General features: G+C 37.2%; 2 protein-coding genes across 2 annotated transcripts in view; one reads left to right on the forward strand and one right to left on the reverse strand.

Moving 5' to 3' along the window:
* The window catches only part of LOC141440229 (facilitated trehalose transporter Tret1-like), a 97,790-nt gene that overhangs the window by 59,653 nt on the left and 20,701 nt on the right, over window positions 1–17,436 (forward strand). The gene's annotated exons all lie outside the window — the stretch shown is intronic.
* Window positions 9,606–12,071, reverse strand: LOC141440366 (probable DNA replication complex GINS protein PSF2). Its single transcript, XM_074104873.1, has 3 exons — window positions 11,722–12,071; window positions 10,877–11,147; window positions 9,606–9,753 (listed from the first exon to the last, which is right to left on the reverse strand). The coding sequence occupies exons 1-3, from the start codon at window positions 11,964–11,966 to the stop codon at window positions 9,679–9,681; spliced, it is 591 nt and encodes a 196-aa protein (XP_073960974.1). The 5' UTR covers window positions 11,967–12,071; the 3' UTR covers window positions 9,606–9,678.

A 17,436-nucleotide genomic window follows, 5' to 3' on the forward strand; every position in this document is an offset into this window, starting at 1 on the left:
TTGCGAATTACAGCAGAGTAGAACGAATTTCTGACCTAGACGCCTAGACTAATGAGGGCTATCGTTTTTTGTCTCACTAGATGGCGCACTGTTGCGTGAGTTTTTAAGTATGGTTTTTGAAAGTCTGTTATTACGGGCGTGAAAACAAAGTTTAGATTAGAATCATATTTAATACCCTTAAACCATACCATATAAATATCGAGCATGCCACAGTGTTGCTAGTCCCTGTTTTTGTTCGGAAAATAGGGAGATCAAAGGTTTCCGAAAGACAAAACCGTTCTCAAAACACAATTAATTTCAGATATTGCAAAATATTCACAAAATTATAAATAAACCCGCGTAGCTCACCCAAAAACTATGAGATTTGACATTTCGGAGACCTCACGCTACACTAGCGCCTCTAGCGGCGAATTCATTCGCGATAGCCCTCATTGAATATCCGACAGTAAAAATCAAAACGTTTATGGGCAAATATTCGAGCATTTTTACCGCTCCGTTAAACATTAGCACCCTACATTTATTAGCAATGGAAAGACAAGTCTCAAGAATTTTGATCACGCTAAATAATCGGTTCACTAATGTTTCGTAAGTAACGTTTGGCAACCTGATTCATTTCGCAACTGTTTAGTATTTCTGAAACTAAATATTTGCAGGATTTTTATAAAACTAACCTAACCTAACACGATGGCCTGAAATAAATCCTGAAATATTTACAGTTTTGGAGTTTGCGAAATAAACGGATACCATATCATCTCTTTTAATAACACCTGCCAAAACACTAATGACGAAAAAACGCTGTAAAAACGCTGAACGTCTTTTAATAATTGATTTATCAAGTGAGTACAAAGCTCTCGAGTGGTAACCATGCACGAACCGGTAGGTGAGGCGCTGGCAAGCTAGGTAGACTGAAGACATTGCGCGAGTTGCGCAATCGCTGGCTGCAGGTGGCGAGATGTCGTTCATTAAGGCGATCTATGGGCTTTGTTGAGCAGTGGACATTTTCTGTCTGTTTGATGTCGATTCTTTAATATGGCGACAGGAGACCCACTTGCTCGTTTACATCCAGTCAAATAAAAAAAAAAAGGTTTAAGTGTAACAAATTAGTTTCTCATTAGTTGTTTCCTTACTCTTACTGTTGTACTCTATTTTTCGTCTTAACTTCAGCGCCATCTACTGTTTACGTACGGAACTCCGACCCCCACAGAGTTTATCTAGTTGAAAGTTGATTTGTAGTTCCGTCGTTGTATAACAAAACTGTTAATTAAACATCTATGGCCTTTGGGTGCACTGGTTCAAAGGCTATTTACCTTTCGCTTTCTTTAGTTTCCCGTGTGAAATTTAAACCAACAAAAAAAAGTGTAAAAACAAAAACAATATACATAAAATAATTCCCTAAGCTTACCCCAAAAATAGTCCGCAGTGTCCGCAAAAACTCACTTCTTCACCAATAGTTCTTATTATTTTTTAAAAAAAATTAATATTATATCACACGGCGGCCGCCATCACCGTCAAAATCTCAAGACCGAACTCTTCTTTTTTCTTCCTTTTTTCAAATAGACAGCGCGCGTTGCCAGTACGTCATTATCGCGACGTGTCTTCCTTTGAGGTCCGATGCGTTACTCAATCCCCAGGAGCAAGACATATATAAAATATAATCAAATGTTGTGTTATGTGTGTGTATGTATAATGCCGCGTCCAACTATATTACTACTATTGATATTAAAAATGAAACATACCCCGCCCGAGAAAGGCTAAAGCCTTTATCAAACCGAATAATATAAGAAACCGCTTAGTGCTGGTAATAAACCGCTTTAACGCAGCACTTATAACCAAAAAATAAACAAAACTTAACTAATAGAATAAACAGTTTAGCAACTTAGTCATCAAAAGGAAGCCTACAAATCTTAACCACTGGACGCATCATCGTGCCTGTTGAGGTTTTAAGTTTTACTACTCGAACAACCCCATCACTCCCCGGTAGTAGAGTTTCAATTCTACCCAATCTCCATTTAAGAGGAGGCAAATTCTCCTCTTTAATCAAAACCAGATCACCCAGTTTAGGTGAATCTGTTGGACATGTCCATTTCCTTCGCATTTGAAGTGAATGCAAATATTGATCACTCCATTTTCTCCAAATACGTTGGCACATAGCTTTAATTAAGTTAAAACGATTTAGCCGCGAATTGGGTATATCTTCAAGATTATACTCGGGAATCGAAAGTAATGGTCTACCTATAAGAAAGTGCGCAGGTGTCAGAACCTCAAAATCATTGGGATCTTGGGACAAGGGACACAATGGACGACAATTCAAAACCGCTTCGATTCTAGTGAATACTGTTACCAATTCATCGTGCGTTAACACCTGATCACCTATGACCCGCCGTAATAAGGTCTTTGCTGATTTAACCGTAGCTTCAAATAAACCTCCGAAATGTGGCGCTGCAGGAACGTTGAAACGCCACGATATATTTTGTTTAGCTGCTCCACTAGTGATCCCCTGTTGGGCTTCCCGAGAAGCCAAGTATTTTTGCACCTCGTCCAAATGCCTGTTCGTGCCAACATAGTTGGTCCCGCAATCTGAACGGATCACACTCGGAAGACCGCGTCGAGATGTGAATCGTGTCAAAGCCGCAAGAAATCCTTCAGTTGAAAGGTCCGTGACGCATTCTAAATGAACGCATTTGGATGAGGAGCAAATGAAAACACAAAGATACGCTTTCAGTGTTTTAGCGTTCCGTACCCGCGAATGTTTTATAATGAAAGGACCGGCAAAATCCGTTTGCACGGTATGAAAAACTCCCGTCGCGTTTACCCTATCACTGGGCAATGCCGCCATCATCGGCTCTGTAGGTCGAGCTTTGGTTCTAAAACATTTTATGCATTTGAAAATGCGTGTACGAATGACTTGTGTCGCCGAAATAATCCAAAATTGTTTCTGTAATACAGCCAGTAAAACGGTAGCACCTGCGTGGCAATATAGTATATGAAAGTGATCCACAATCAAATTAACTAAAGGGTGACGCTTTGGTAAAATAACAGGATGCCTTTTGCCGAAAGACAGACTCGAATGCTCCAAGCGACCTCCAACGCGCAATAAACCATCATCACTTATAAAAGGCCCGAGCCGACGCAACCGCTTGGAACATAGTCTTCCCCGGTTTAAGCAATTAATGTCTTCAGCAAATTCCGCGTTTTGTATAATTTTTATTAGTCGGTCTAAAGCAAAGCGTCGCTCTGAAACCGTCAGTGCGCCTACAAATTTGGTGCTCGGATTTTTAGCATTACGAACAAACCGAAAGCAATATGCCACAACCGCAAGTAGCATATTTAAATTACTAAAACGAGTGAATACAGAGTCCGTCTCTGTTAATCCCGTTAACACTTTAACGCTTGTTTTCCGTAAGCCAGGTAAGTCGTTTTCCGCTTTATCAATTATATTCTTAGGCCAGGTTCTTGTATCACCGCTAGCCAAGTAGGTCCCCACCACAAAGAATGATCCAGCAACTCTGATGCGCGACAACCCCGACTCGCAACATCAGCTGGGTTCATCTCCGAAGGCAGGTGTCGCCAAGTTATATTTAATCCGCAATTAACTATTTGTGACACACGGTTACCTTCGAATGTTTGTAACAAGTGAGGAGATAACCGCAACCATGACAGGACGATCGTACTGTCAGACCACCCAAAAATTTCTTCAACAACTACTTCGTCTTTGAGAGCTTCCACAACATACTTTAATAGCCGCACTAGTAAAGCCGCACCGCTAAGTTCAAGTTTTGGAATGGTTAGTTTCGATTTGACCGGAGCCACCCGAGATTTGGCCATTACCAAACTAACTTTTACCTCCCCGTTAAGTCCCACAGTTCTCAGATAAACCGCTGCACTATACCCGAGTTCCGACGCATCTGAGAAGCCGTGGAGAGAACAAACCTTAGTATCTTTCAAAATAAAACGTTCTATCTGAAGTTGTGACATTGTAGACAAGTCTCCCACTATACCAAGCCATTCCTCGCTAACATCAGCAGGCGGAACATCGTCCCACGACAATTTTAGTAACCATAACTTCTGCATGAGAACCTTGCCTCGAAATATCACAGGAGTAATCCATCCCAATGGGTCAAAGGTCCTAGCTAATGTCGACAAAATTGAACGTTTTGAACAGCTATTTGTGCCATCAAGTTTTGTATGATACGAGAAACTATCGCAATTAGAGTCCCACTGAATGCCCAAAATTTTAAAGAATTCCAATCCCTCTGCACTATCAAAAACCCGAGGTTTTTCCAAATGTTCTGCCGGTACATCATGTAAAAGTTCCTTGCAATTTGACGTCCATTTGCTTAACTCAAAACCGCCTGAGCGCAATAAGTCCGTCAACTCCTGCTTTAACTGGCCTGCCCCCTCTGGAGTGTCGGATCCGGCCAAAATGTCATCCATGTAGACTGAGGAACGAAGAAACCGCGCCGCCGTCGGATATCGCGACTCCTCATCCTCTGCCAGCTGCCTCAAAGCCCGAATTGCCAGGTATGGGCTAGATTTCATACCATATGTCACCGTGTTAAGCCGGTAAAGAAGCAAAGGTGAATCCGGTGATTCTCTCCAGAAGATAAGCTGATAACGCCGGTCCGCTTCATCAATCAAAATCTGTCTGAACATCATTCTTATATCCGTTGTGAAAACATATTCGTGTAACCGAAATCTGCAGATGATCTCCGCAATATCACGCTGCAGTTTAGGTCCCGCATGCAAGCAGTCATTTAGAGAAACCCCGTTGCTGGTAGCACAACTTGCATCAAATACTACCCTCAGTTTATCGGAATCCTTTTTAAATATTCCATGATGTGGAATAATATAACCCCTATCAAAGGCATAGTCTTCTGGTGTACCGTCACATAGAGACATATGACCTGTATCTAAATATTCCCGCATGAAATCTACGTATTTTTTACGAAAACTTTCATTTAATTGAAGCCGTTTTTCCATTGCCAGGAACCGCTTCTTAGCCAATGGTATCGAATTTCCAAGTTGTGGCCCATCCGATAAAAAAGGCAACCGCACAGAATATCTTCCAGTCTCATCGCGCTGATGAGTACGTTGGAAGACCAACTCGCATTCTAAATCTTTGGGGTCCTTGACCTTGTCTGGTATGTTTTCTACTTCCCAGAATCGTTCCAAAAGTTGGTCCGTATCCGTGGTAGTTTTACAAAAGAAGGTCTGAGAGAAATGAGTGGCTTGAGGATATGGATTTAATACCGCAAACGTCACAGGACCTGTTAAAACATGACCGAACACCGTATTCATCGCTCGAGGAAGATGATTATTGATCTTAAGACATCCACCGCCTAATAAAATATCCCCTAGTAGATCCGCACCGATTAAAATGTCAACCTCCCGACTGAGGTAAAACTGTTCATCCGCAAGATTCAGTCCCTGACAATTTTTCGCCAGTTGAGATGATAACGAAAAACTAGGCAAATTTTGTGTAATTTTACCCAAAACCGTAGCACTAATCACTAGCGTAGGTAAATTCGCATATTTCGGAGGTATGGTTAAATTAACCTGACCTCTGCAACCGCTTACAGGAGTGCCACTCAGTCCCGTGACTGCTACCATATTAGATTTAAACCGCTTTAAACCTAATCTATTGACACATATCTCCGAAATAAACGTACTCTGACTACCGCCGTCCAGTAAGGCCCGTGCCTCCTGGTAGTTTCCGCTACTATCGAGAACGCGCACGATCGCCGTTGCGAGTAACACCGTACGCTGATACATATTCGTCTCACTGACGTGTGACGCCATCAGTCCAGTGACTCCAGAAGCCGCGTTTTCTGGTAGGGCGCTGGATGGAGACGGACTCGTCAGTGGAACGGTCGATGCAAGCATAGTAGGTTCCCGAGACACCTTACCTACCTGCCCATTATTAGAATTTTCATGTGAGACATTATTCGAAACCTGTCGTTGTTGACGCTCCGGCACCGCAGCAGGAAGGTCAAAATGCAACAACGAATGATGTTTGGGTGAGTTGCACATGTAACAGTTTTTATTATAATTGCATTGATTTATGTTGTGACCGTTCAAACATTTAAAACACAAATTAAGTGCAACAACTTGACGTTTCCGAATTGTGGGTTTCATAGCTAAGAACTTGTCACACTTGGCAATGAAATGTCCGCCTTTACCGCATAATTTACAAAGGGAACCCGCATACTGAACCACTGCATGAGCCCTCACTGCCTGGTTCGGTCCGCTACGTCTGACAGCTACAGCATGTGGTTGTAGCTCCATACTAGACTCCAAAATCCGAACCTCAGTTTCTATAAACTTTAAAAATTTACAAAAAGTGGGCAATTCCTCACTGTCGTCCGCAAACTTGTCTTCAAAATGTTTTTTCAAATGGCCGTCCAATTTTTGAAAATTAATATAAAACAACAAGTAAGACCACGAATCGACAGGGAAATTCATTTTTCTAATGCCTTTGTACTTTCCATCAAAGTATTTAAAAACATTTTGAGACCGCCTAAGTTTTTAGAGCTCACTTGTGAAGCACTCAACAAATTGTGCAACAACCTGTCCGCTAATAACCGCTTATTATTATACCGCGAATTAAGCAAATCTACCGCAATCGAATAATTATCCCCAGTAACTGACAAATGCTGTATTAAAGATTTCGGTTCCCCCAATAAAGACCCCACTAAATAATACATCCTTTCAGTATTCGACAAAGATGCGTCATCACCCACTAATGACTGAAACAATTCCATAAACGGCACATACTCTTCGAGTTTTCCGGAAAAGTTGGTATTTGTAAACGAGGTAAAACCACCTTTGAACTAGCCCCGCTATTATGTTTCACCTCACTACTACCAGTTTTTGGACGTTTCTCCTTAATATCGAGATGTCTTCGTTTTATAAAATAATATTTAGTACTATACTCCTCATAAGCCTTTTCAAATGCTTGAATTGCATCTTCTTCCCCTTGAAGTCGCAGTTCTAAATTCATCTCGACAAATATTTCAAATGATTTGTCCAAATCATGAAACCGCACCAAAAAATCATTTTCCTGTTCTGAGGTAAAATCTTTAATCTTTGCAAGAGATTCTAGGAAGTCTATACTTTGAGCAGCCATATCATATTTCATTTGCGTTAATAGTACCTTCCTAGCCGCCGTCATTTTTACTGATAATTGGCAAAATAGAATTATATAAATACAACAAAACACCAACAGACACCAATAACCTTTGAAACTGAAAATTATCAATATTTAAGTTTTTTTTTTATCTCGAAAGTACTTAAATGCCGCTAGTTAACACTCCAGACCGATAATTAAATAAAACAACAAAAAAATAAAAACAAAAAATATCAATGTCCACTTCGGACTCGAACCATCAACATCAACCATAGAAAGCGAGCACTTTCCCGCTAGGCCACGCTTGCTTATAAGAACTGGGCGAATTTTAAGTATAATATCCGCCGCACTAAAACCCAAACTGTTTTACTTGTAAAAATTAAAAAAACTATACAATTTCACTGGTAAAACCACGATGGTAAAACTAAATTTACTTCAACAATACTAAATATGTTTCATCCCAAATACCAATAAATAACAGCCGCTATATTAACCAATTGCACGCACCGGTGATAAATGTAAGTATGTGGAATTGTACCTAAAACTGAAACTCCAGTGTCGTGTATCTATTAAAATATGGGAGGGATGATAAATAAAAATATTTTGAAACTAACGCCTATCACATATTATTTACCGCTAAACAGTATGTGTAGTGTAATCGTCAGTTCAGTCCATAAGTACAGTAAATTCTCATTCGACCGCTCGAATGGACTTACTATACTTAGAACACCGCAAAAATACCGCAACCAATAGTTGGTGAGTTTTATGTAAGAAATTAAAGAAACCGAAAGATAAATTAACACAAATATCCGGATCGAAGTGACCAAAAATGTTAATTAAACATCTATGGCCTTTGGGTGCACTGGTTCAAAGGCTATTTACCTTTCGCTTTCTTTAGTTTCCCGTGTGAAATTTAAACCAACAAAAAAAAGTGTAAAAACAAAAACAATATACATAAAATAATTCCCTAAGCTTACCCCAAAAATAGTCCGCAGTGTCCGCAAAAACTCACTTCTTCACCAATAGTTCTTATTATTTTTTAAAAACAATTAATATTATATCACACGGCGGCCGCCATCACCGTCAAAATCTCAAGACCGAACTCTTCTTTTTTCTTCCTTTTTTTCAAATAGACAGCGCGCGTTGCCAGTACGTCATTATCGCGACGTGTCTTCCTTTGAGGTCCGATGCGTTACTCAATCCCCAGGAGCAAGACATATATAAAATATAATCAAATGTGTTGTGTTATGTGTGTGTATGTATAATGCCGCGTCCAACTATATTACTACTATTGATATTAAAAATGAAACAAAAACGGTATCACAATTTCAGCTATCGTTTATTGTATGTATGTATATACTTTATTGTACATAAAACACAAAATAATACAAAAAGAAAACAACAAAACAATGCAGTGGTGACGGCGTTTGAAAAGCCATCTTCGGAAAATTTAAACATATGCAAAACACCCTACTGCACTCTATTTAAATATTGCATGAATATTACACGATTTTATTTTTTAAGTAACATGTTAACTTAGAAACTTTATTGGAACAAAGACATCCAGTAATAAGAAATTAGGTCGCTGTATCATAGGCGCAGGTCGAAGCAGCAGGACGAGTCGAAGATAATTGTATTAATTAATTTGCACGATTTAGATAGTGAAATTGCTTTTCAAATGTTGCAAATGATATACTTGTTTGAGTCATTTTATAATCAACTATATTTTATGCAATATAAGTAATTATAAAAAATTGTGTAATGATAATGAAAAGCAAAAACAATTTTCTATCCCATGGGACTAGAACTGTAAACCTACCTGTTATTTTTTCTATGCATTGTTTTATAGGTATAAAATAAAACATTGTTTTTGGTACCTACTTGACATTTTCATGACATTCTTCATGTTTTGTGAAAGATTTTGATTTTAGTTATTACTGACATGAAATGTATTTTAAAAGTTTTTCGACAATACTTTTGTGAATGCTCTTTGACATTTTACAAACAACTTATAAAAGAAACCCTGACATACTGTACTATACCTACTTTTCCATACTTTTGAAAAAGAAATTAATAAATCTAATCTAATTTTATGATTTAAATTCGAGTTTTGTTCTGCGTAACCTTGATTTTAGAGAAGCTCGATATTTGGGCACAGTTGCATGCGCCGTGATGACGAGACGACTCAACTGGAAAATTGCGAATCAAGGTACGCTGAACAAAACCCGAATTTAAATCACAAAATTAGTAATGACCACGATAGTCTAAAACACTGTGTATTCTAATCTAGTTATGTAACCTTTGCATTAAAAAAATTTTTTTAATCATCTTCATCAGCCGGAAACGTCCACCAATGCCACAATGAACTACAACTCGCTACTTGCACCTACTGGTTGCCCGCAACTCTTCACGGACACATGAAAAAACATGACCCTTTTTAAAGGGGCTATCTGAACAAGGGCAATAGAAACAACAGTCATTTTACCATCTTAACATGCTGTAATATCTTATAATTAAGGCAATTAACAAACAATTTAGAATTAAGATTATTTTTATAAGTTTTGAGAGCTGCCGGATTGACTGAATGTACTGGTGTTAAGGCTGGTAGGCATGGTTTTCTGTGTCATCTGTAATTAATAAAAAAAAACATGAAAATTCTGTAAGGTATAAAGAATTTTAAAGGGTGTTAATAAAAAAACAATACTTTTTTAACGACAGTAATTACATTTTGATACAACCTAATACGTATGCATATTGCCATATATTATACTAGTCATATTGCTGCACATGGGTGAAAAGTAGCTTTCAACTGCATACAAAGGTTTTTCTTTTATCTTAGAACTGATTCGTAAATTAACTGGCTTCAAGTGAATAAAAAATTAAAAAGTATTCTATCAAAGTACAATAATCGAAATTTGTTTACAGGCAGTAAAAATAACATGATATACACACACAAAAACATAGTCCAATGAGAGTTTTTTGACAGGTGTAATCACTAGATGGCGTTAGTAACCGGCTCATTTTACATTACAACATTGCATGCTATTGGCTCAATTAGTTAAAAACTAATCCCAAATGTGACACTACTTTTAAAAAGTTTTTAGTCAACTTTAGAAATATTATTTAATTTTGTTGACATATTGATTTGAGATATGAGATTTTCGCCAAGCACAGCATAGAACATCCACCAACAAGATGGACGGATGACCTGATTCAAGTAGCGGGTTCATGGTGGATGCAAGCCGCTTCCAACCGAGGCAACTGGAGGTCTATGGAAAAGGTCTATGTCCAACAGTGGATGTCCTATGGCTGATATGATGATGATGATGAGATTTTTTCAAAGTAGTGATGAAACACCAAAGTTGACTACTGTTAGTCACAATAACTATTTTCAACTAGCCTATCATCACAGTAACCTTCATCAACAACTTTTTCCTCTTTTACAACCAACATAGAAAAATGTAAGAACTGCAGCTGAATTTAAGAGCTAAGAACTACTGCAAGGAAATTGGTCTATCTATCTGAGAGCTATGAATTGGTATCACACATATTACACCTCTTTTAGCGTGGGGAGTTAAAACATAATTATAATGTCGAGGAGCAGTCTAAAACAAAGATTTCATTAGTTTTTGTAGTAACTGGTAATCATCATTCTAGCCTATATACAACCCACTGCTGAGCACAGGCCTCCTTTTAGAGAGAGAGGGCTGGTGAAATCGTGAATAAATTATTTTTTATTTTTTCGTTTACCTTTTCTATCCTATACAGCTCATCCATAGCTTCGGGGAGTAGGGGTTTGACAGAATTAATCTCCATCATGGTCAAATGATCTAATCTACCATAATTGCCTCCTGACTTCATCAAAGTGTCTATGGATGTCCGTAACTTGGACATGCGAATGTCCCAGATATCCTTAATTATGGTCTTGATTTCTGAAGCCCTCGGCACGTCTTCTGGTGCATTACCGAGTATCAGCTTGGCTTCCACCATGTAATGCTCATTGGGCATTTTTGTGAAGAATCTGAAAAATTAGGAAATAATTGATTAGCTCCTTTGTTTTGTTTTTTTTTTTTAACAGCTATGAACAAAATTTTGATAAGAGTAATTTCAAATGGTACAAAACATAAATTTCTTGTTAGAAGTGGATTTTTTTTAAATATATTCTTAAGTTTATCATAAATTTTGATAAAATCAAGAAGTGGAAGTCTAAATGCAAACTCTCGACTCGTCTATGTAAGAAGGTATGAACTAGGCCTCAAGGCTTTTTCTGGTAGTAAATCTATACCTTATTGCTACAGCAAAACATTATTATTTTATAAATTAGGGTCAGTTTTTTTATCAACCACAGAATACAGAATACCAAATGATTGATTTTTAGCACCAAGTCTACACAGCAATGCACTAAAGTGTGTAATAGCTTTCCGACTGGTTAACTGCATTAAAATAAATAAATAAATGAATAAATATCACGGGACAATTCACACCAATTGACCTAGTCCCAAAGTAAGCTTAGCAAAGCTTGTGTTATGGGTACTAAGCAACGTCTTAAGTAAGTTCTAAAGTAAGTATTCTTGATGATAGTCGAACAAACTAACCTGGATCTCTTTTCTTCTTCTTTAATGTTCTCCAAAACTTCGATATCCATCCAATCAGGGGGCACCATTCGGCACTTTTGCTTTTGCTTTAACATCACAGCTAACCACAGGGGCACATTCATCGGTAAACCCGCCCGGAAGGGCCCAAACTCGCCGCATATAAGATAGATTTTTTCGTAAGTAAAATTTGGTATGATGCTAACTACTCTGTTCTCTCCAATGAACTCTATCTCGTAGGGGTCCATAATGTTTGTGTTTATAGCACTTTACACTAATAATAGGCGATGGAATGTTAGTTAAATGAAGTGAATAAACTAAACAATAAACAAATAAATGAGTACCTACACAGAAAACATACGTACTTTGACAATGACAAACAAAGCTCGTAACGCAAACGTCAAATTAGTAAGCGCGGGAAAATGAGGATGCGTTTCGATCGTTAGTCAGTTTATTTATAAAATTAATTAAAATAATTATACAATTGTATTTTACTGAATAAAACTACATTATTAAATTACAACGTTGTTATTGAAATAATTTTACAAATGCCCACGAAACATTATAAAAGCGCTATCTGTACTCCGTTCTTAGAACTAATAAACTGAGAGCCAGAAAGCAAAAGCAAAAGACTTTGACTGCCGTTGCGGCCGTCGTGTTGTACTTTGTTTTACTAGATGGCGCTACAAACCCTATTCTAAGATTTTCTTCGACGTTGAATGTCCACCTTGAAACTTTTTCAACCCACGACACAAAAAAAAAACATTTTAAAACTAAACAAAGGCGATCATTATTCTCAGTACGTGAGAAATTAAAGTCGATTTATGACGCGATCGAACCAAATGGCTTCGAGCAAAGTGCAAACTTCTAATTACTAGCAGTAAATTAGGGTGGCCGGTTGACAATGTCTCAGACGGTTAATATTTATGGCATGACGGGGCCCGGACTTTTGCCTCCCCAACGTCTGTCATAGACTATAGAGTTAAGGTCGCTTTGAAGGAGTTTGTACATTGCTAGTTATTTTATGGATAGTTTGGAAACTAAAGGGCGCGTATAATTGGATATGTGATTTAATAAGAGCCATTTTATGAATATTAACGCTGTTAATTACCACAAAGTTTAGAAAGTTATTTCGGGTTTGCAATGGCTAAATAAGGCTTTGTTTCGTTATGTCAATAATTATCTCGCTCATATATTTATAAAATAAACGGAGGTACACCCTCCTTGTATATAACTATTGGTAACAAGTTTACACGTAGTAGGTACATACTTACTCAGGTATTTAAATCTTATGGTAGGTTAGTACCTAATAAAAAAAAAATGACGGCAAGAAATATGGGTACCTAAACGTATTGTCGTTAACTACATAAATAATAGCATTAAGTACAGGAAGTTACTGCAAGTTTTAGAAGGTTCCAGCAAGGGACCCAGCATAACAGTGATCAGAAAGTATGTGAGCATTTGCAATTTGTATGTATCTCACAGGAGTAGATAAAACCTTACCAAATAAACACCCCCGTTAATCTCACGCCGAGTAATAAGTGCGTGCGGAAGATTTATAAAATAAAAGCAAGCCCGTACGGCAAATAAATAACAAATCTGTCTGCACGAAAAAACACATTGTCTCCTCAGACATCTCTCTTCTTAAATCAGCATACAAATTCGTAAGATCGCGCAAATTCACCCAGTCATTTAAAACCCATTCTGTTTCTGGGAAAACGTTGTTTTTTGCCCATAAATATGTCCCGGTGACAGTCAGCATGGCGTAGCGACATCTGGCGGGGTGACGCGGCGATTTGCACGCGAGTCACGCCGCCTGGGGATAGATGGCGCTGTACGTCACTCAGGCGGGAATTCTTCCACTGCATTAGGCCGCGCGCAAATAACGTTGCTTTGGGATATTTTATATTGTGTTTTCTGATTAATAAATGTTGCTGTAGACGGTGCTATGTGGTTTGATTGTTATTTACTAACTTAAGTACTGTTTCCACTAATGACAAAATTGATAATGCACTGTTCTTTTTTGTGACGTAGGTACCTACTTATTAGGTACAGTCACCAGCACCAATATCTGACACAACAAGCGTGCATAAATATCTGATACGACTCTATTTCTAGGGCCGGAAGGACATGTCAGATATTTTTGCACGCTCCGCTGTGGCAGATATTAATGCTGGTGACTGTACCTACGGTATCTTAACGCGAAAACCTTAATTTCTCTTTCTGTTATCATCTTCAGCCTGTGTCCAGGGTGGGATTTAGATATCTGAAGGTCTTGAAGCAACGAAGGAGTAAAGTCCCCTAAGACTGTTTGTAAAAAAAATGGAAAATTGCTGACCCGTCTAAATTTCGATATTATTTTAAACCTCTTACTATGGGGGCCGCTCCTTCGTGGAGGCCTTGGGCCTATAGTCCGGATCCCCTCCCCTAAATCCGCCCTGGTGTGTCATCTTTTAGCTGGACATGCCATTCCCATGGCACGCGGAGCCAAATCTTCCTCCAATACCTGCCTATTGTCTTACCAAAACCATCGCTCCACTAACCTGTTAGTACTTTCACCTTATACTCGTATACCTATCAGTTAGTTCACCTTTAGGTGTATAGTATAACCTTCTTTGATTTCTTTTTCTTCTTCTTTTTTTTATTCTTTTTTATGTATGTATGTTGCTTCTCTTTCGATTTAAACGGATGGATATCCCAAATCCCCGAAACCCAATTTTTTTAGTTTCGAAGAAAAAAAAATATAAATACCTAATTAATCGATTTGTTGCCCATATTTACTTCTAGATCATTACAAAGTAACAAAACAATACAATACAATGACCGTACACTACAACAATCGTAAGTAGGAAGATATTTTTGACGTCTTGATAACGTACACACATTTATGACTTTGACTGTACATACAATAGGTACAGTCGAGTTCATAAGCTTGTGAGCAAAATTTGGATCAAAAATATCTGAGCACGACTATTGTTAACGGCGTAGAAGCTATTCAGATATTTTTGATCAAATTTTTGCTCCCAAGTTTATGAAATTGACTGTACCTACTATTTATTCTATGCGCTTATAGGAGGGCATGAAATGAACACATGAAATGTCAATATTTAAATAACTATCACTCTGCTCTTTCACATGACTGCATCTCATGTTTAGGATGAACAGCTGATAGACATGACAATAAAATTATACTAAACGTGGATTAATGTATGCAAAATTTGCATCATGTCAAACTTGTTTATTAACGTCAGGTAATATTAAGTGAACTTTTACGTTTATAGCAGACAAAATATAACATATAATCTAATCAGGTATAAGATCACACGAGCTAGAAATGCGCGGCGCTATACGAATAACATAATGAATAAAACCGGCCAAGAGCATGTCGGACACGCCCAAAATAGGGTTCCGTAGCCATTACAAAAAAATTAAGTAATATTTTTCTAAGGATTTCGTATTTTATACGGAATCTTCCAAGTTTAGTATATTTTATACCTTAGGCTGCTATTTACTCATAAATTACTAATAATTCTCAAGCAAACTTAGCCGTTATAGTTTTCCTTGAAAGTTTGATACACTTACTACCATCCTGATTTTTTCAAATTTTTCTACCTACCGGTTTAGATTTTAGAGGGGGGGGGGGACGCTCGATTTTAATGAAAATTTGCACTTTAAAGTTGAATATTTCTCAAACAAATCACTGAATCGAAAAATCGATTTAGCAACCCCCTAATGGTTTTAACGACGAAAGACCTATCCAACGATACCCCACACTATAGGGTTGGATGAGAAAAAAAAATCACCCCCACTTTACGTCTATGGGAGGTACCCTAAAAAATTTTTTTTTTAAGTTTTTAGTTTTACTATTTTGTTGGCATAGTTTACTTATATATCCGTGCAAAATTACAGCTTTCTAGCATTGATAGTACCTGAGCAATGCCGCAGACGGACAGACAGACAGACAGACATGGCGAAACTATAAGGGTTCCGTTTTTGCCATTTTTGGCTCCGAACCCTAAAAAGCCATATTGAACACGACAGAGCAGTAAGGCTCGTAGTACTGCTGCTTGGCAGCATGGCTATAACTTGTTTGATAGGCATATAACTAAAAAAAAAAAAAACAACGTCAATTTGGTGTCTTAAATATTGAAATTCCCCCATTAAACTATCTAAACATTTACTATTCTGTATTAAGTAAGTACACCTAGTCTAGTTTGTGATAGATAAGTAAATACTCCAGTCACCTAACATCTACTCTCTAAGTGACATCAACATCAATTCAAATAAGCAATTTTTTGCATTAAAAATTTAGGTCAGTTAATTTGCAAATATATTCTTCAATAATCCACCAAAATTTATCACCGCGACAGTAAATTCAAATTCAAAATCATTTATTTCATGTAACAAAAACACATAATAGTATATTACTTAGTAAATAAATTTAAGTAAAACTTTATAAAAAATAATGTTTAATAATTCTGTTAAAATCATGTTAATTCAAACACATAAAAATCCACTTATTTTTTTTAAAGAACTTTAAAAAATCGCTTCATATTTTCAAAAGTTAAAATTAAAAAATTAATTACGATTGTGGCATAAAAGGTTTATAGCTACGTCTTTTTAACATTTGTACTTTTTGTTACTTATTTTTTGCTGATAATGTTATACTGGTTTAAACAAAATACGTAATTTCCAATCATATTTATTGTTGGATTTTAAAAAAAATCTTATTTTTTTTCCTAATAGAAATTAGAAGTATTACGAAATAATCACTTAAGTGTTTTTTTTTCTAATTTCCTGTTAGATATATTGGTGGATTTAGCTTGCCGATCTAAAAACTGAATTATTCAAACATACTTTGACAGTAAATTTACTGATAACATTTTTGCTCAAAAAAATTACCTATTTTAGTGTACAATTTTTTTTACTTTCTTCCGGAACCAAATTTTGGTGGATTCGAAAACATAGCATCTTAAAATTAACACAAAAGCCGATATACCAAAAATTTGCCATATATCGAATTATTTCCAAAAAAAAACAGTTAGAATGACCAGGCTAAAAATGTTTAAAATCCTTGAATGTACCAAATCTGGCAACTGAAGTTTGTTTACATTAGTTAATTAACTATACAGACCAAGTGTAGCTAGATTAAATCTTATCTAATATAAAAATTCTCGGGTCAAACGCCTTCGAAATGGCTTGACCGATTTTTATGATTTTTTTGCGTATGTTCGGACGGTCTGAGAATAGGATGTAAACTATATTAAAATTTCATACTTCTACGTGGACGAGCAGCGGGCAACAGCTAGTTCTTTAAATAAACTTCTTTTTAGTTTCACATGTATGTACATAAATACCTAAATACTTCCTGGTACATATGCACGGTCAAGGTTTTTAATTCATGGGCTAACATGGAACCATTTCACAGTAAACGTGAATTAACAAGGAAAATCGTAATGACTTTTCCGTTGAAAAGTTCTATGGTCCCTCATGAATCAAAGTCTCGACGACGAGTAAACCCTGTGACAATACAATAATCTGTACCACTGCCATGAGTTTACAGTGACCGCTACTCGATAGCGACGGCGTAAATTATTTGTAGAGGCGCTGTACAATTCTCGCATACAATAATTTACGCCGTCGCTATCGAGTACGGTCACTGTAAACTCATGGTAGTGGTACTGGTAGTGAGATCATGATGGTCCACACACCTCAACG

This window comes from Choristoneura fumiferana, chromosome 22 (assembly GCF_025370935.1).
Source record: "Choristoneura fumiferana chromosome 22, NRCan_CFum_1, whole genome shotgun sequence".
Lineage (NCBI taxonomy): Eukaryota > Metazoa > Arthropoda > Insecta > Lepidoptera > Tortricidae > Choristoneura > Choristoneura fumiferana.

Bases quoted from the DNA above. Each gene is read 5' to 3' on its own strand.
- LOC141440366 (XM_074104873.1), bottom strand. From the start codon at position 11,966: ATGGACCCCTACGAGATAGAGTTCATTGGAGAGAACAGAGTAGTTAGC. The intron at 11,148-11,721 runs GTTAGTTTGTTC...CTAATTTTTCAG, and splicing joins GAAGAAGAAAAGAGATCCAG to ATTCTTCACAAAAATGCCCA. The intron at 9,754-10,876 runs GTAAACGAAAAA...TATTAATTACAG, and splicing joins AGCTGTATAGGATAGAAAAG to ATGACACAGAAAACCATGCC.